General features: G+C 35.9%; 1 protein-coding gene across 2 annotated transcripts in view; it reads right to left on the reverse strand.

Moving 5' to 3' along the window:
* Positions 1–203: 203 nt before the first annotated feature.
* The window catches only part of LOC144600629 (MORC family CW-type zinc finger protein 4), a 91,897-nt gene continuing 71,959 nt past the window's right edge, over positions 204–20,141 (reverse strand). For both annotated transcript variants that reach the window (XM_078412450.1, XM_078412451.1), the window contains 4 exons: positions 14,631–14,842; positions 13,656–14,493; positions 9,167–9,450; positions 204–8,009 (listed from right to left, as the gene is read on the reverse strand). In XM_078412450.1, the coding sequence (XP_078268576.1) occupies positions 7,862–8,009; positions 9,167–9,450; positions 13,656–14,493; positions 14,631–14,842 (1,482 nt within the window). In that variant the 3' untranslated portion in view covers positions 204–7,861. The remainder of the gene's footprint in view (positions 8,010–9,166; positions 9,451–13,655; positions 14,494–14,630; positions 14,843–20,141) is intronic.

Raw genomic sequence — 20,141 nt, forward strand, 5'->3', positions numbered from 1 at the left:
ACAGGAACAGGGCCCTCAGCCCACAATCTCCTCTGCTTGCATGTGATCCATATTTCTCCATTCCCTGCAGAATTTTCAGTGTCCTTACACTGTGGAATATGGAGTGTGGTTGTCCACAAAGAACTTTTCACTTATATAAGTAAATGATAAGAATATTCCTAATGCTTGTAATCTTTATTCCTCTTTATTTACATGACTTATTTAAACATTTGAAGAGTTTTAGATTGGCAGCATCATATTTGGACTGCAAGATATCCCAGTAAATCACAAGAATGCATATTCCCTTGCATATTCTAACAGTGAAAGGGACATCTCACAGTAGTTTCTAGTGTTCCTGTTGGAAAAGGTACAAGTGAATCACAGGTTTAAAACAGGACTGCATAGATCAGAATGCACAAGAGGTCAGAATTTTTATTACATGGGGGCCAAGGAAATTCAGGTGTTGAATCAATATATGGCGCAGTGTATTTACAAACAACAGGTTTACTAAACAAACACAAAACCCTTTTTAAAAGTTTTGTTAGTTCAATGAGCCACAATCATGGATATAAAATATTGATCAATTACCTTGTTACTGCACATAAGATAGCATGATGACAGTGAGATATTTCTACAATTAAAATATTACCTACATACACAATAAAGCCCTCTGTAAATATCAAACAATAAATATTAATTTAATAGAAATAGACATTTTTCTTTATTCAAAGTTATGAAAAAAATGAACATCTAAGGAGATATGAGTGTATAGATTACATTTCCACTGGTGCCAAAAACAGGCAGGACCCAAGTACTTGTGGCTCTGTCATTTGGATTTGAAAAATCCAAATTTTCAAATTTCAAATTTTTAATTTAAATTTTTTTTAGGTTTTAATTTAATTTGAATCATCAACAGAGGAAACATTACAAATCAAATCATGATTTTCACTCCATCTCAAATCCTGCCAGATTTTGCATTGGGAAAGTGTAGACATAATGCACGTATTTTTTGTTGTAATGCCAGTTGGTCTTGCTCACTTCAGGTGGTACAGGGTTTTCCAGTCAAAATCTCATCACCTATAGGGATCCAACAATTTTATACTATAAACTTTCTTAAAATTAAATCCACAAATTGAATGAGAAATATTCCGATTATTTCTATGTCATATTCCTTTTCCTCCCTCCTCCATTTTAATGGTCAACAAATTGGCAAAAGAAACTCACTTCAGTTGGTAACTGTAATCAAGTTCCTCATTAATAACTTGGATATTAATATTGATTATAAAAAAATTAAATACTGGGCTTCAGCACCAAAGCAAGACAAATACTTATTGTAAAAATATATTTGGTTAAAATATATCAATATTTCACCTTTCATTACAGAACATTCCTACTGCACTAATCTAATGAAAGGAATAAAAATACCCACTTTGTTAAAATCATTGACAATCTATACCTAAACTCTACAACTGATTATGAATAAAACTTATCAGAAGTTATTGAAACCTATACAGAAGATACAAAAACATCAGTTCATGTAATGTAGTATTACAAAAGGATGTGAATCCTTTTATGATAGTCGATCACACATAACGATGTACATTGCACCTTTAATATTTTAAATCTGTTGGTTGTGGCTCATTAAAAACAGTTAACTATTGACCTTGAGGGAAACCAGTTGATGCAGAGTATTTTAATTTCCATAAGGCATTCGATAAGATGCCACATAAAAGGTTATTGTATAAGTGTGCTCAGAATTGGGAGTAATATATTAGCATGGATAAATGTGAGAGACCTCAACAGAAAATAGAGATTTGGGATAAACTGATCATTTTGGAATTGGCAATCAGTAAGCAGAGGTTTAATGTTGGTTCAACCTATAGTGATGACTTGGATAAAGGGATTCAGTATAGTTGCAAAATTGAGCGATAAAACCCAAAACAGGTAGGGCAGCAAGTTGTGAGGAATACACAAAGAGCCTTCAAAGGGATATAGGTAGGTTGAGTCAGCAAGAATAGTCTAATGCTGAAAAATGAGAGATTATTCACTGGAATGAAGAAACAATCATTTACATGGAGAGACTAAAATGTTGTGCTACAAAGTGAATGCATGAAACACAAAAGTGAGCGTGGAGGTAATTGAGGTTATTATAAAAATAGTGAAGTTTTGCAGCAACATCTTGTAAGACTAGAACTAATAAGAGTCTCATATACTGATTCAGATTCCACGTTTAACATGGCATTGGAGGCAATGCATAGCTGGTTCACCAAGTTGATTCCAAGGATGATGGGCTTGGTGCATGAAGACATGCTTAGTTGGTAGGAAAATGAGAGGTGATCTCATTGAAATGTAAAAGATTGTGAGGGGGATTGCCAGAGTAGATGCAAAGAGAATATTTTGATTTGTGGGAATGTTTAGAACAAGGGGGATCGTTTCAGAATATGGGGTTACCCATCTCAGACAGAACTGAGATGGAATTACTTCTCTCAGAGGTTCATGAATCTTTGGAATTCTTTAACTCAGGAGTTGATGAATATATTCCATACAGAGATGACTATAAAGAAAACAAGGGGAATGGTGAGGGTGCTAGAAAATGATGCTGAGGCTAAGATTACACCAGCCATCTTCCAGGAGCTGGTCACCTGGTTTAGCTCCTGTTTCCTATGTTTTTTTTAGGCTTCTACTTTGCTGCAGAGAAATCTCGCCTTGGCTTGCTGCTATTGTTACCCAGGCGGTCCTCTATGAATTGCAGGTCCTGAGTTAGATAACTGCAGGAAAGTAGTTTATAATCTCAAATGTTATTTAAACATTTATTTTAAACAAAATTCAATTACTGACTGTCCTGTGAAAATTTGATGTTGGTCTTAAAATGTTTAAGATCTCTTTAAAAACTGCCCCCTATTTTCATAAAATTGAGTAGCTTACTAAAAAGATTTTAAAATGGAAGTTCAGAATTAAATATTTTGACATGGACCTGAACTTGTATCAAGATTAGAAAGAGTAAGAATGGCAGTTTCCCTAAAAGAGTTTGATGATCCAGTCCAGTTTCTTGACAATCTCCAGAAGGTTGTTTATACTGTTGGTATTAAGTTTAAATAAAGTTGAATTAGGAGGAAAACACAGCACAGGACTCAGACCCTATCTCTGTCCTTTTTCCACCAGCAGTGTGATCATGGAAATACATTTAGGCCCAAATATATACAGGCAGAAAAATAAAAACATATTGAAGTTATCAATTTGATTGAATATAATAATTTAACCAATCGATAGAGATGGGCATACACGAATAGGGAAATGAGAGGTCTGCATGCTTTATCTATTGATTGGACAATTGCAATACCACTGAGGTCACAATAAGGTGGAATGTAAATTCATCCAGGAATCAGAGGCTTGCAATTGCTTTTCTTGGAAAATGATTTTAACAATGTAGCAGTTAAGAAAATTATTTGCACTCTTTACATTGAATAAACTTGCATTTTTAAGGTTTATGCTTTTTGGTTCTCAATAGAGAGGGGGGTGTGGAAAGACGGGGGTCTACGAATATTTTTGGTTTTGAGCTGTTACTGCCATCATTAGCAGACCCAACAGCACTTTACGCAGCCCTTTGATATGTCTCTATTGCATTTTCATTCCTCCAATTGTGAGGATGCCTTAGATTTCAGTTAGTATTGTCAAACCTTTTGTGAATTGAATATTTCAGCATATGGCACACAAAGGAGGTTTAGTTTAAGAAGATGAAAGTAGTGTGCAATAGTAGCGAGGCAATAGCAGAAAGCATATTAAAAAGAAATTTTGTAAACTTCAAACATTTCAAAAATGATCTTATTTGTCAGTACAAATAACATATCTCCATGGGCAAAACAGGCTAAAGTAAATTCATATATATTTACATACTTTATTTTTTAAGGAAAATCTTATATAATGATGTTTTGCACTTCTGAACAAATTCCATTGGGGAAATAGTTCGGAAGAGGAATCATTTCCTTGTGTGTGCAAGGTCTGTAATCTCAACCTCTAAAACAATGCTGTCATTCTATGCTCATACGTGGTATGACTATACAAAGCATGTTTTGAATTTTGTTTATTTAATATTCAGATATATTACAATGAAACAGCACTCCAAATCCTAATGATACTTAATCCAGATTCAAAGACTAAAAAAATAAAATTTCTAGAAAATGTATAGGGGAGCAATTATTGAGAATTTGTACACTCCTTAAAATTCTCCTTCAGCAGAGTCAAGCTGATCTTTCAGTTAAATATTTGTAATAAAATTGCAATCCAGTGAAATTGCAATGAATCTGCACTAAGTGCAATCAGCTTCAATTTTATGTTTTTTTTCTTTTAAAATATATTAAGGTCTATATTTTGAAAGTGTAAGTATCAAGCTACAACTAGTCAAAGGCAGCATGGCTCGATGTAACGGAAAGCTTGCACCACCTTTTTTACTCAACAGGCCTCAGACTCAATTTGAAAATGTTATCGAATGGCAGATTTGCAGGATGTGGACTGAAGTGACACAATTACGTCCTGAGAAGACTCATTTTTCTTAACCGTTCTTCTTACAGCTGAGTGTGCGTGAAGCCAATTTCAGACATCATTAAAAACAACGAGTAATGCTATAATGCAGTCATTTAGGTTGGACTGCATAGAATGGGCATGAGCCTCACCCTGAGGGATATTAAGGAATGATTTGAAATTAGATTAGATTGATTAGAGACAAATCAGCAGTTTTTATGGTTGTTTCTATTTAATGATAACAATTTTGTAATCTTTGTAGGGTGGAATTTGAACATACTCTGAGGCGCTCACATAGAGCTATAACCATCAAACTGCTATCTCATTCAGTAAATCCTTACTTAAGCTGCAGGTCTGTATAAAGTAGAATCACTCAATAAATTTCACATTTATTCCAGACTAATACTTCAGTGTTGAACTGAAGAAGAGTTGCATTGCCAATGGTGCTGCCTTTTAGGTGTGACATAAACCATAAACCATAAACCGCTACTGCTCAGTGGATCGTAAAAAAAATCTCAAGACTCTGTAAGGAAGAGAAGTGACTTCTTCTGGTTCCCTGGCTAATGGCTGTCCTTCAATCGACATATTCAAACATCCAGGAACTGGTTATCTCATTTACATTACACAGAACACAGAACAAGTATGCACAAAGTGGCTGCTAAATTTATCTACAGTAACAATAATTGTACATTGTGATAATGTAAAAAAAAGATTTACTTTTCGATACACTGAATTTTGTTCAGGCACAAATTAAATAACAAAAATGAATGTTAATATTGGCACAGGTTTGTCCAATATGTCCAGTATTGACAGCAAATTTGTTATTAAATTAAATGTAATGTTAATTAATAACAAGGCAAGACTATCTACCCACCAAACATTGCTCCATCAAGTACATACAAGTCTGGTTGACATAGCTTGAAGTATATTAAATCTGAGATGTATGAAAAAGAAGCAGGGTATCCAGAGTAGTAATTACTCAATGGCCTAGATAGTTTTACATTCCACAAATCACCTTTCAAATTTCTTTGGAAAGGACTGCCAGTTTAATACCAAAATACAAACAGGTCTGCAGTGTTAGCTTGTAATGAGTTCAAACTTTCATTACTGTCAAAGAGGGAACATTTCAACATATCACACTGTAATATTAAAACACAGATCCTCAATGTGAAAGGACTATTATATATTGAGCAAGCAAGCCATAATTTTGCATTTATCTTTAAAAGTTAAAACAGTTTATTAAAACTAATTGTAGTGTACTTCCTTTGATAAGCTAATTTATGATTCACTTTCTGTGTGACTGGGTATTTTGCTGAAAACGGTAACAAATTCAGATAAAGAGATCAACTGGAAATAAGTAAAGCACCTGTAGATATCATAGAAACGTGAACATTACTTAGATATTCAAAAAATCAACAAATGACTTAAAGATGCCTGTCTCTAAACTTTCTGAGCCTGCCAAGATAACTGCCAGTGATGAGAACGTCAGTAGCCAATCCTGACAATGCTAAAAACTGCACCCTTCTGTTTCCAATGGCGAATGTCAAGGCTTCTCTGCTACACTTCCACAGGGGGAATGGACCTTCTGGAATTACAAGGAGAAAAATACCTTTGTCCATTTGAGCACAATGTGTACAAAAGTATCAGTTTCTGGTTGCATTCCCATCCTGAAGCATTAGTTCCGAGATGGGAAGCATAAACAACTGACAATACATGTTCTCACATGTTCAATGCCAGAAACAAAAGGAAATTTCTCGCTTGGGGTTTAATGCCTAATACAATATATTGCATTGAAAGTAAGGAATATTCCAGTTAATTCACTGGGTTTCCCTTCATGTTTTGGACACCAACAATTAACTTCTGCTCCAATGTAATAAAAATTAACAAATGGGAGAAAGACTCACCTAGTCAAGCTAGACATTTTTTTTTCAATTCAGCTGGAGCTTTGGAAATAAGCATCTTTGAGAATTTTCACGGTACTTCTCCCTGCTTCTGCTTTAGATGATAGTGAAACATTCCAATGAAAAAATCAGCTTATTGATCAGTAATCAGTAATCTTTTAGGAAGGGAGTTATAATCTGACAAAAGGTCTTTGATATGAAATGTTAACTCTGTTTCTCTTGCCACAGGTGTGGCCTGATTTACTGTATATTTGCAGCATTTTGTGTTTTATTTCAGCTAACATCTTGGAATCAGTCAGAGTACTTTGAATCCAAATAACTGTAGAAATGAACATTTTTGCAGTAACCAGCAAATTCTAAAAGTAACCAGATCACTCAAATCCGATTTTGGTTCAGGTTTTAGCCAAAGGCAACATATTGATTTGTTCGTAACTACATGAACCATCTTGTTATAATAGTCTTGGTTTCTAAGAAAACATTTTTTGTAAGAGGAGGATGCTAAGAAAGCATCTTAAGAACTTCTCTTGTAATAGCAGTCGGAGAATTGGCTAATTGAGTACATACATATGTTATCTTTGAGTTGTCACTCTTTGTTACTGAATTTCAACACCAATCTGCCAATTGTTTTACAGGCTTACTCAATCATCTACTGGCTAAGAAAGGAAAAAGTGATCTTCATTAATACTTTCCTTTCTAACCATAGATAAATCTAAGAAGATAATATAAAAACAAACTTAGGGACTGCAAAAGTGATTGAGAATGAGATCTCAGTGGAATGGTAAGTCATTTCAATGCACAGGTTTAAAACCATAAAGCAACAACAGACATCAGATATCTGCTTCTGTATCTCCACTACGTATAGCTTATTATTATCTTAAGTCGGTCCTATATACTCGTTGGAGACACAAGAGATTGCATATGCTGGAACCTTGAGCAAAAAGCAAACTGCTGGAGGAACTCAGTGGGCCTGGTTGTATTTGTGGAGGGAAATGGACAGATGACATTTCGGGTTGGGACCCTTCTTCAGAATTGGTCCACTGAGTTCCTCCAGCAGATGGATTTTTGCCCTGGATACAAGTTTCTACTCTTTGAAATACAACAAAATAATCATTTGTCTTCAGACATATTTTCAATTGCGTTACTGCTGGAGGATACATTTTGCACCACATATCTCAGTAAGAAAAAAAATAAAATTGAGAAACATAGCAGAAATTTGTGTAATTACCAGCAACTCTGACAATTTCATTACAAATGTATAAATCTAATCAACTACATAGTTATCAAAACATTCAGTTTTGTGTTTTTGGTAGGTAGTCAGTGTAGCTAAGTGTGCAAATACTTGATGTACACTGCTATCACTTTTTCTATTTTTCTGAGATTCAACATTACAAATGCTCTCACATTTTGGTCAAACACAATCATCGGCTGTTGTTACTGTATTTATACAATATGAGAGATTGAGTTCAGAGTTTATTTGCTTCTATGACCTTTTCCAGGATATCGTCAATTGTGTCTGTTTCATAACTGATATCCTTTAAGTCCAAGTGCGGCAGAACAGAACCCAACAGGTGCCCAACCTTTACTCGCAATGACTTCAGCTTTGCCATTAAACTGTTGAAACACAACAGAAGTTATTTTTAATTATTTTGTTCACATTTTAGAAGAAACATTGATAGAAAGTAGAACACTTGAAAGAGAAAAGCTTAGTTCAAAGGAAAGCTCATTCAGTTTTGGTTGAAGCATCACCCTTGTTTTTGTTTAATAAAAACTGCCTGGAAGACATTTGCTGTACATTGCCATTTTGGAAACAGTCTCATACATTCACTATTTTGAAACTCCAATCATTTATGTTCTCTTGAAGAGAAGTCTGGTTGAAGGGACTGTGTGGTTTGTAAGGCCAGAAAGTGGACCTATCTGCTTATGTTTTTCAATACTGTCCCAGTCAAACTCTTCTTCCACATGTAATAGCAGTACAACTGCTGATCGCTCATAATCTCTGGGTTTTGCTCAGTTTACTATTCACTTCTTCATGTGGACTTCAAGAACAGGACAGAAGCAGGACTTGGTGTGAACTTGCCTCCGCATAGTGCAACTTGGAACTCAAGTAACTAGACTGTACAGAGTGAAATACTGGCTAGCAATGCTTTTCAACTCATCACTGCATCTCACACAATGTCAAATTCCTATAAATTTGCCTCACCGTTTAATTTTCCTGATGCTTTGGAAGAGAATTTGTAGGGTTGTTCACAATTTCAATCTTGTTATTCCATGTTACATATCATTGTGGCTACAAGCATGAAGTACTTCAACAAAGATTCTGGTGTCTAAAGCTTGCAACAGTGCAGTGGGTTGGAACTTTCACTTGCAAAACTATTGTTCTGATCAGAATAGCTGGCTTTCTATTTGTTTAATTGGGAGGAAGTTTGGATTATGGAAGGCAATGGGAAGTCCAGCATTCTGCTCAACAATTCCAAGACATGTGCGCTATGTAATTGAACTTGTGGACTCTGACAGGAGCAGCTTCAGCAGATATCCCTGCACCTTAAGCTGGTGATTTCTAAAATATTCCTTATGTTTGGTTTGAACCACAATGTAAGTTAATTTTTTTTAAATTTTCAATAATTTTTCAAATGATTGTTGATAAACAATTATGTTAAGTAATTTTGCAATACCCAGAGTTTCCCAAGAATTTTCAATGGTATAACTTTGTTAAAGGGTCTTTGTAAAGCAAAACTCTCTTTAGCCTTAAATACTTATATGTTCATTACCTGTTAGCCTGTGCAACTCCTTGACTGGTGGAAGGAACCAATGCCTCTTTATGTAATGCATTACATCTAAGGGCTTCATCCAATTTCTTCTCCAGCTCTTCCTTTTGTCCTTTTAACTTCTCCACCTCTGTCCGCATCAGCTCTAGTTCCGAGTATCTATAGGCAGCAGCTGATTTTTTGGTCCAATAAAATTCATCCCCTTTGTTTCTGTTGGATTTCATATCCTGCTTTATTTTATCACATTCTGATCTGAATTGATCTCTTTCTTGCTCCATGTTCACGAGCTAAAAAAAAGTAGTATTTTATTTCCCATGCCTTTTAGTATAAATTCATACCTTCCACCCTTTGAATATTTTTTTAAATTGAGAAACGTGAGATCGAAACCTGAGTATTTACATTCTTATTTTTCAAATTAAATATCTTTAAAGGAAAGCATTTATTGTCAATCCATAATTGCTTAAGTAGGTGATGGTGAGCCACCTTCTGGACCCACTGCAGCCTTCTGGTAAACATGTACAGTATTGTTGGGAAGGAAATTCCAAGGTTTAGATCAGTGACAACAATGTCTGTCTCTTGCTGGAAATGGCCATTGCCTGACATTTTTGTGCACAATAAAACGTGAGTTTGCCAGCAATGCCCATAACGTCCAAAAATAAAAAGTTGACCCTTGTATTTAATGCTGAAGTTCACTGCTGTTCCAATCTTCATCATCATCTACTGTGATATATGTCAGGATATATGTGACTTGGAGGGGATCCTGCAGGTTATGGTCCTCTCTGGCTTCTGAAGTCCAAATTGATGGCAGATGGAAATTTGGGAAGCATTGGTACAATAGATTGTCAGTCGCTGGAGTGCATTTTAAAAACAGTATACACTGGAGCCACATAGTATTGTTGACTGTGAGAATGAATATTTAGCCTATTGGAAGTAAAGATAATTTAAAGGGCTGTTTTCTCCTTCATGCAATTAAGTTTCTTGTGCATATTTGATTTATTGGGGAATTAAATCACATACTGTAGGATTTTCTGACCTGCTCTCATAGCCACATATTTACAAGGCTGGTCAATGATGGCTCTCAAGATATTGAAGGCATGGAGCATGGCGATGTTAATGCCACTGAATGTCAAGCATAAATCGTAGGTCTCTCTTGTTGGAAATGGCCATTGCCTGGCACTTCTGTGCGCAATAAAACCTGGCATTGCCAGCAATGCCCATACGCCCAAAATGAATAAACTAAAACAGTAAGCCTTGTATTTAATGATGAAGTTCCCTACTGTTCTAATCTTCATCCTTTTCTTAATCTAACTGTGGATCAGCTGTGCCCACTTTTTGAGTAACTTTGTATACAAGGATAAAAACCAAAATAAATCTAAAATCTTTCTCCAATAGTCAACCTCTTGAAAATACAGCATCGGGACGCCGATGTTAAATCACTTTTTTTTTGGAGTGTAGAGTGATTTTTAAAAACTTTAATAGGTTCTTTGAGACAACCATTCAGAAGTAAAATTTCCAAACCAGAAAGGTTCCTTTCCAATCTAGATTGTGCCTTACTGCATCCAAGCAACATAGCTGGATATTTGAAAATCTTTATTAGTACAAGATATATCTTAAAATTATGAATTGCCTCATTACAGACATGTATTCACTGTTGATGAAATTATCTGTAGAGTTCTCCAGCCACCAGTTAACAAGAACCCTGGTTGTGAAAGAAGTATGATCAATTTTTCAAAATGTGACTTTAAATTAAAATGTTAATAAATCTGTTTGAATGTAATACTTCCCTTTCATCAACAGATTCTCAAATCTACATTTCAGGTTACGTTGACTGATAACCATCAAATAATAAATGTGGAAAAACGCCTTGCTTCACTAATATGGTGATTTGGAATAAATTCCTTTCTAGTCATATTTTTTATAATGCAAGTACGAAGAGGAAGAGAAAGATTTATTCATGAGGGATAAAAAGATTTAAAAAGTTTACTCTTCTCCCCCCAATTAACTTAAACAGTTCATTCGAATGAACTGAATTTTAACAGAACTACAAAAAAATTGCATTTATATTCAAGTGGCATTCATAGATTCAGATTGTGGGACTGAGTTTACTGAAACAAAATACATGCAAACTAAAGAATAATTCAAAGACTGTCCTCCCATTCACATCCAACTCACAAGATAAATAGCAGTGAAAAATACATAAATATACCTGCACAAAGCACGATGAGTTACAGTGGGACCCTTTTGCTGCATGAATATGAATGATTTTGAAGCACAAGCACTGTTAATAAAGTCTGTAGGATTACAGCAAATTCTACTATTTAATCTTTATCATACAGTTGCATTTTAACTTGTAAAGTACAAATGTTTTACTTTTAAATTTCTTTTCACATTAGCTTTTACCAATATCCTAATTAATTTTAGTGTTTCAATAAAACTATTTTTTCTTTTCAGTTTTTCAGTTCACTAGAATTCCAGTCACTGAAACTTATAGTAAATAGCCAGCCTTTTCTTTATTGTTGGCCTCTTCCTCATTGCTCAGCTGAGTACATAAATGCCATTTACTGTTCATTAAAATGCTGCACTCACATATGAGCTCAGAAATCATCTGTGACAGTGGACTAGGCAAGAGAGTGTCAAGAGTGTTTAATTGTCATATGTACTGACAATGGAACAATTAAATTCTTACTTGCAGCAGTATAACAGGCCTGTAAACACTATACACAAAGATAATATATAATAAACAAAAATTCAACAATTCTATGCGAGTGTAAATAAACCCAAATTCCCTTGTGCAACCAAAGATCCTTCATAGATTTGTCATTCAGAATCTAGCGACTGTCATAGAGTCATAGTGCGATACAGCGTGGAAACAGATCCCTTGGTCCAACTTGCCCCAGCTACATGTCCCAGACCACTACCCCAACCTGCCTGCGTTTGGTCCATATCCCTCCAAACCCGTCCTATCCATGTACCTGTCTAACTGTTTCTTGAACGTTGGGATAGTCCCAGCCTCAGCTACCTCCTCTGGCAGCTTGTTCCATACACCCACCACCCTTTTTGTGGAAAAGTTACCCCTCAGATTCCTATTAAATCTCTTCCCCTTCACCTTAAACCGACTGCTCAATCATGAATAAATACCCTCGTACAAGTATTAAAATTCATACCAACATTTCATGAATATACCAGCTTCCCTCTGCAACAATAATTCTGATCAGTGGTCTTGTGTTGGTGATAACAGCTGCTGACCATCTGCAATGACAAGATGCAAACTTCTACCCAATACCAGTGCTGTGACTCTGAAAAGGCATGTAGTTTCAAGCCATAGTGAAAGTGAATTCTTGCTTTCAATTGTGTAATTATAAAGATGCATTGGAGACCAGAAGCTTTCCCTTGTTGTGAGTGAGAGCCAACCCATGTTTCTTTCATGCATTTCCTTTCGAATCATGCCAATTGCTAGAAGCGATAATATCAGGCTTCCAGCTCATCCTCTTAGCTGGAGATGGATTCTTAGCATGGAGGGAAAAGGGGAAAATGCAAATAATAACTTACACATTTTTGAAAGTCACTTCAGCTCACAAACTAAGAAGGTATTTAGAATCATTTTTTCAAACTATTTCCTTTAAAACACACTGATTTATTGACTCTGTTTCCATCGACATTGCAAGCTGTGATTCTAACTACCTACTGTGCAAATGTTTTCCTCACATCACCCTGTATTTGTCTTCTGATTCTTGAGTCATGTGCTAATGCCATAGCTTCCCTTTCTTTGCCCTGTACAAACCGGTTAAGACCTCGTACATCTGCATCAAATCTTTACTCAAATGTCTCTATTCTGAAGAGAATAAACCAGTTTCTCCATACTATAGCTGAAATATTTTATCCCAGAAACAAAATCGCAATTTATTTTTGCACCCGTTCCAGGAGGACTTCAACAATCCTACCAAAATCTGGTAACCAAACCTGGACACAATACTGTAGTTGCGCCCATGGCGTTGTGGGATCTTAATATGAATTGCGGAGGCATAATATAAATGTACTGCTTTTATAGTTAAGGCATCTAATTCGGTATTCTTTACCAACCACACTCTCAATGTGCCCACCCACTTTTAATGATTTATGCACATATTCACACAGATCACTCAACCATACTACTTAGTTAATATTGCCTCTCCTTATTCTATCTGCCATGGTGTTGCCTTTCTGGTTTTCTGTATGAAATTTTACCTACCATTTCTTCACTCATTTTGGCCAGCCTACCTTTGCCTGTTGGGGCTATAACCTTTTCCCTCACTGCTTATCACATCGTCAAGATTTGTTATCGACCAGTGTGGAAATTGTACTCTATACATTGCACCTGTGTCATTAATATATACATCAAAAAAGCAGCAGTTCCAGTAATGACGTCAAGGAACATCAAAGTCTACCATCCTTCAAATGTGAAAAACAACCATTTACCATCACCCTCCTGTTTCTGCCTTTAAATAGAAATTACCTTTTCTTTCAAAAGATTCCCTTCTAAGGAATAATTTTCCATCCCCTTTGTTGCATCTTCTAACTGCTGAGTCAAGGAATCGCGATCTTCAATTATTTTCTTGTAATCTGCTTTCATCTCTTCAAGACTCCAGATTTCAGCCTCTTTTTTCATTTTGCTTTGTTGTTGGCGCTCGTTTTCTTGGTACTCCAGCAGTTGTTTTGTTATCTGCTTTAGTGCAATTGCATGTTCTTCATTTTGCTTCCTAAAGCAATCTCTTTCTGCAGTTATTTCATCCAATAATTTTCTTGCATGGTCCAATTGGTTCTCTAAAAATTGCACTGAAGCTGGAGCACATTTTGTTGAATCGACAACAATTTCATGAACTTTGTCTGTTAAAACACTTCCTTGGGATCCAACATTAAAATGGGAGAGTGTGGGCTCATTCGTGCCATTAGAGTTTGTTTCAATTTTCTTTATCACAGGAAATTTATTGGTCTGCGTTCCAATTGAAATAAGTGCATTTTCTGCACAGACATGAATAACTGACCCATCACTATTTTCACCATTTTGGTTAATTATTTCATTGTCAGGATGATCTTCATGGGGTCTAGAGAACTCCACGGGTTCTATTTTTTCCTCCTTGGTGCTTCGTGGAATGTCTTCAAATCGCTGGATACTTTCATTATCTATGATGATGAGATCCTCATCACTACTGCTACTTTCCATTTCTCTGTTCGAATTCACAGTTCCAGATTCCATTGATTGGTCTGCATCAGGAGTGACCAATTCTTCTCCTTTCTCTTTAAAACGCTTTTTATTTCGGCTTTTACCTTTTGGACTCTGCTTTCGTTTGTTACTATGGGGGAGGAGGAAACAAAAAAGTTACTCCACAACAATTCATATGGCTGTAATTGCAAGCTTTGTTTTTTAATGTTATAATTTTTCTTTAGACATGGAATTTTCAGTATACAAGTGCAAAAGCAGACTAAGAACCTGTTCAGTCCGAGACTGGAGGACACAACACGTTCTTCGTTCACGACATCTGCATTTCCTGAAGTTGTGCTGACACTGGTGATACATGATCGTGTTCTGCAGCCTCTCTCTTCTTGCTCCTCCTCCTCTTCCTCTTTCTCTTCACTCTCTTCTGTTTTCAGGCTATCTTTTCTTTGGCTTGGAGAAAACAGTTCAGATTGCTGCTCAGGTAACTATAAATGAAAAGAATGCAAAACAAAACAATATTTCAAAATTTCAGTGGGGAAAAAGAAGTTTATAAAGCCAAATAAATGATGCAGCGTCCAACAATGATGACTGGGCACATGAAAGCAGCCATATCCCAACAATGATTTTCAGGGGAGTTATTTGTTTGAATTAATAATATGGAGTTACTTTAAAAAGTATAAAATTCTATTTTTTGGATATTTGTAAACTCATTCAAAGAACATATTTTACTTTAAATATTTGAACCAAAAATTTCTTAAACATTTTTCTTCTTTCATTAAATACTAATCAGAGTAACTGAGAAACTCTTCTCTCGGTGTCATGTAAGATATATGTAGCTGAACTCAAAATTTGTTCAATGGCTTTAAAGAAGTGTTAGTTTACTGAAATGAAACAAAAAGGGCTGGAAATACTCAGCACAATACCTGAAAGAGGAACATTTGAATAGGCCATTCATCAGAACTGAGTTCCTAAACTGAAATACGAATATTTTCTCTCTGCCAGAGAAACATTAGGGTTACCGGCTGAGTATGTTCTGCATTTTCTGTTTTATTTCAGATTTCCAGGTTCAGCAATATTTTGCTGTTTAAGTTATTGGGCTCTAATTTCGACATTAGCAAAAGCTATTGTCAGAAGTCCAGAAAGGTCGTATGGTAGCTTCTCAAAACCTAGCATTTCAATGATAAGTGAAAGAGTATTTGACAACCCAATTTAGACCCCATATCCTGTGCTCCAGCTGAGACAAATCCAGGTTCCACATCTTAAAAATAAAAAACATGCATTGCAAACAGGAATTGTTCTGGTCCTGACTCTTGCATAGGTTCCAAATGCACTTTGGAAACTCACCCAAACATAGGAATAATTAAAGCCTGTCAAAATCCAGTCATCAATCATCTTTAGACCAATTGACCAATGTTTAGACATAGACATAGAAAATAGGTGCAGGAATAAACCATTCGGCCCATTGAGTCAGCAACGCCATTCAATATGATCATGGCTGATCATCCAAAATCAGTACCCTGTTCTGGCTTTCCCCTCATATCCCTTGATTCCCTTAGCCCTCTCTTGAAAACTGACTCTACATTTTTCACATGATGACCCATGCACTTTCTGCCAAAATGTGATCAAAATAACATTAAAAAGACAGAATTAGCAGTAGACCATTTGGCCCCTTGTTCCTGTTTCGTCATTCAGTCCCCATTTTCTGCGTCATTTTCCTGCACTGATCTCTTGATTCTTTTGATATCTAGCTATCTGTTGATCATTATTTTTTTACTCTTTGAGACCACACATACCAACCTCCACTTGCACAAAACACTGATTGAATCAGGGATCTTCCAGTTTTGCATGAGGCAGCTCTTCCTCATTTTCCCACCTGTGCTATATCGATTTGGATTGGAAGCTTATAGAAATAGAAACAAAACAGGGAATCTTTTAAGATCCAGTGGATTGGGAGGAGAGGAGGGGACTGAGGTGGAAAAATTTATATCATTTGAAAAAAAACTTTGCTTTAAATTTAATTTTATTGGGAATGCTGGAGTGCTACATACAAGGAATCAAAGTATGAACTCAATGCTCCTGTTACACTAATTTAAGAATAATGAAATTGTTCTAATTTCTGTTATTTCATACACATGGTGTAAATATTCTGCCACGCCATTACACGATCATGTGAAATGACCAAACTGAATTACATTTGATAATATGTTAAATGTAAAATTCTTACGTGCAGCACGTTAGCACAGTCTGTAAATAAGTTAACAAAAGGTGTAGTAAAAGAATTGCACAATGGCATTAAGGAAATTAAACTCCACAATCTGTTTAAGACTGAAATTCAGTTGGTATTGACAATGCTAATTACTGCAAACTCAATGTGACATTTCTCTTAATCCTCACCAGTGCAAATACTAATACAAAATTTGCTGCATTTGTTTAAAAAAAGTTATGATATTACATCTTTCAACCTAAAATAACAATTGTCATTTCCTTCTTTAGTTTCTAAATCTACAACATATTTGAAAATAATATGTGAAGAAATGCAGAGTTCACGAATTGCACTTACCTGTGATGAACAACTTAATTTAACTAAGGTATTATTTTGTTAGAGAAAATAACAAGCATTCATTCAATCACCTAATTACCTTCATACACTAATACTACCAGGTAAACCAAAGGCAATGATTGTGAGATTGCAACTCAATGGGGAATTCAGAAAGTGGTGCTTCTCTGGCTTACCCCAACCTACAAATCTTTAGCTTTATCCATTAAAAAAACTCCCTTTTTAGCTATTATGTTCAAAAGTAAAAACATCTGGAGTTATTCTAATGTAACCTTCTAAAAAACTGACAAGATCAAATGTTAGTTTTATATCTTGTTCTATCTCATTCTTTATTAGTTACAAAAAAAGTGTGGTTTAGGCAAAATTACCATCTTATTCCTGTAATTGAACTTTCAGACTGTAAATTTCACTAGTGTATTTCTGAAGATCATAATGATGAGAATGAACAGAAGAGGCTCTGGCAGGAAGGGGCATCAGGAGGGAGAAGTTCTATTCTAACTGACATAGCTCTCCCACACAGTTCCAGCTTGCAATTCCCATCCTAACATTCTGTGACACTCCTTAGAATACATCATAACTTTAGACTTTAGAGATATAATGCCAAAACGGATGCTTCGGTCAACCATCGATACCAGCACTATCCTACACACTAGGAACAATTTACAATTTTACCAAAGTCAATTAACCTACAAACAGGTACGTCTTTGCAGTGTAGGAGGAAGCACCCAGAATAAACCCACATGGTCACAGGAAGGAAGTACAAACTCCGTACAATAGTCAGGATCGAACCAGGACTCTGGCTCTATAAGGCAATAACTTTACTGCTGCACCACTGTGCCATCCTCACAGTTCATTAGTAAAAACTATTCTTAATGGCCAGCATTTTTGGATGTTACAAAAACTAAAATTACTTATAGAACACATAACACAGAACACCACAGCACAACACAAGATCGGGCCGTTCGGCCTACAATGCCTGTGCCGAACATGATGCCATCTCTTATTTACCTGCACATAATCCATATCCCACCATTCCTTACATGTCCATATGCCTACCCATAAGTCTCTTAAATACGACTATCATATCTCTTTCAACCACCAATCTCAGCAGCCTTTTCCAGGTACTCACCACCCTCTGTGTAAAACAAGCTGCCACGCACATCTCCTTTAAACGTCGCCCCTCTCACCTTACCTTACAGCCCTCTAGTATTTGATTTTTCCATCCAGGGAAAGAGGTTCTGACCATCTACCCTATTATTGCCTCATCAATTTATATACCTCTATCAGGTCTCACTGCAACCTCCAGAGTTCCAGAGAAAGCAACCCAAGTCTCTCCAACCTATCCCTGGAGCTAATACCACCAAATCCTGGCATCATTCTGGAAAAAATCCTCTGCACCCTTTCCAAAGCCTGCACATTCTTCTTGCAATTAGCTGACCAGAACTGCACCAAATAATCCAAAAGAAGCCTAACCAAAGTCCTATAATGCAGTATCGTGACTTCCTGAGGTTATACTCAACCTCGACCTATGAAGGTAAACATATCATGTGCCTTCTTTACCACTTTATCTACTTTTGTTGCCACTTGAAGGTGTTATGGACTTGGACTTGTGACTGACCGTTGATGAGGCAAACAACTCCAATTCTGAAATTCCAGAAACTATGAAATGAAGAATTTTGCTTCATGTGTGTACAATTCCATTGGTTCTAAACCATTCACTTATATTTGGACTAACCTAAATTGGGACTGCAGTCTATAATGACGATGATAATGCAATGAGGGACATATATTTACAGCGTACCGTCTCCTTGCCAGAAAACTCCTTTGCTGTCCTACAAATCAAATAAGAGAGGATAAGCAAGGTATTCAATTATAAGATGCTTTAGAGCCTAGCCCAATCCACTGAACACGTATATGATTAAATATTTGTACTTTTCTATCGGAAATCATTGTATGGTGATTGCAAGCGGGAACCATGACTAATATTTCTGCCCTAATTATAATCTTCACAGACACCCTCAATGTTTCAGATAGCTCTCCACAAAACAGAGATCAAAGCTCAGATACAAGTTACTGACTTGAAATGGCCTTTAGTGCACAGGGATAATAAAATATTATTCTTCAATCAGTCTGAATAGTACTGCAATTACACCCCATTCTATGTTATTTTGGATTCATTTCAAAGTACTTTTCAAAGCAGAATCTGAGTGTTGAAAAAGCACAATCTCATAGGTTCCATTTAAGATCTGCAACAAAAATAAAGCTGTAATCCACCTGCACATTGCCTTTGTAAATGTTTTTTTAGAGATCTATATGCAAGCAGCAAACAGCAGAAACTCTTTATCGAATGAACATAACATGGTCAACATTTGTTTTCAATGTTCATTCATATCTTAGCAACACAGGAGTCTTACTACTTAGTACGGAAGCTTACTGGTAGAAAATATGTTAACATTCTTGATGCAATTTCTTATTTTAAAGCATGCCACAGTGGTTAGGAATCTCCAATAGAGCAGGAGATATTATCTCTAAACATGCAAGGCAGCAGTAGCATAGCCAGGGATTATTAATGGTTTGTGAGTACAGACTACAGGAGGAATGATAGAATCATTCTGAAGAGATTAACATCACCATTGTCCCCAGTTATTCTCAGTGTGGAGTGAGGACTTGAAGTTCAGAATTGAAAGCAGACCTTTTAAGTGGCAAAGCATCCTGAGCGAAAACTGGGCTGAGAACTCCAAACGGGAGGAAAGGGGCAGGACACAGGGCACCACGCTAATATTGCCTGTAAATTCAAAATGCTAGGGTTTAACAAGTAAAAGTAGAATTTATCAGGAACTTCGAAAACAATGCCAAAGATACCAGACAGAATATGAAAAAGTAAATTGAAAGCAAGATACACACCAAGTAATTCAGGGAGAAAGACCGAAATACAAAGTGGGCAATTAAAATTATAAGCATAATTGTAAAGAAAAGGGCAGATATTAAGGAAAAAAACACAGCTCGACAAGTTTCAGAACATTTGAGGACTTCCACAATATTATTTTAAATTTAAATGATTAATTAAAAAATGTTCAATTAACATTCTACTTGCTGATTTTCAGTTAGATTTCACTCCTCAATTTTTCAATAAATTTAACTCAAAAATTATTGTGCAATCCTCAAGGCTGTGCATAGTTACAAACAAATCATAACAGTTTCTGAAATATGAAAATAAATTAATATGC

Source organism: Rhinoraja longicauda, chromosome 15 (genome assembly GCF_053455715.1).
Source record: "Rhinoraja longicauda isolate Sanriku21f chromosome 15, sRhiLon1.1, whole genome shotgun sequence".
NCBI lineage: Eukaryota > Metazoa > Chordata > Chondrichthyes > Rajiformes > Arhynchobatidae > Rhinoraja > Rhinoraja longicauda.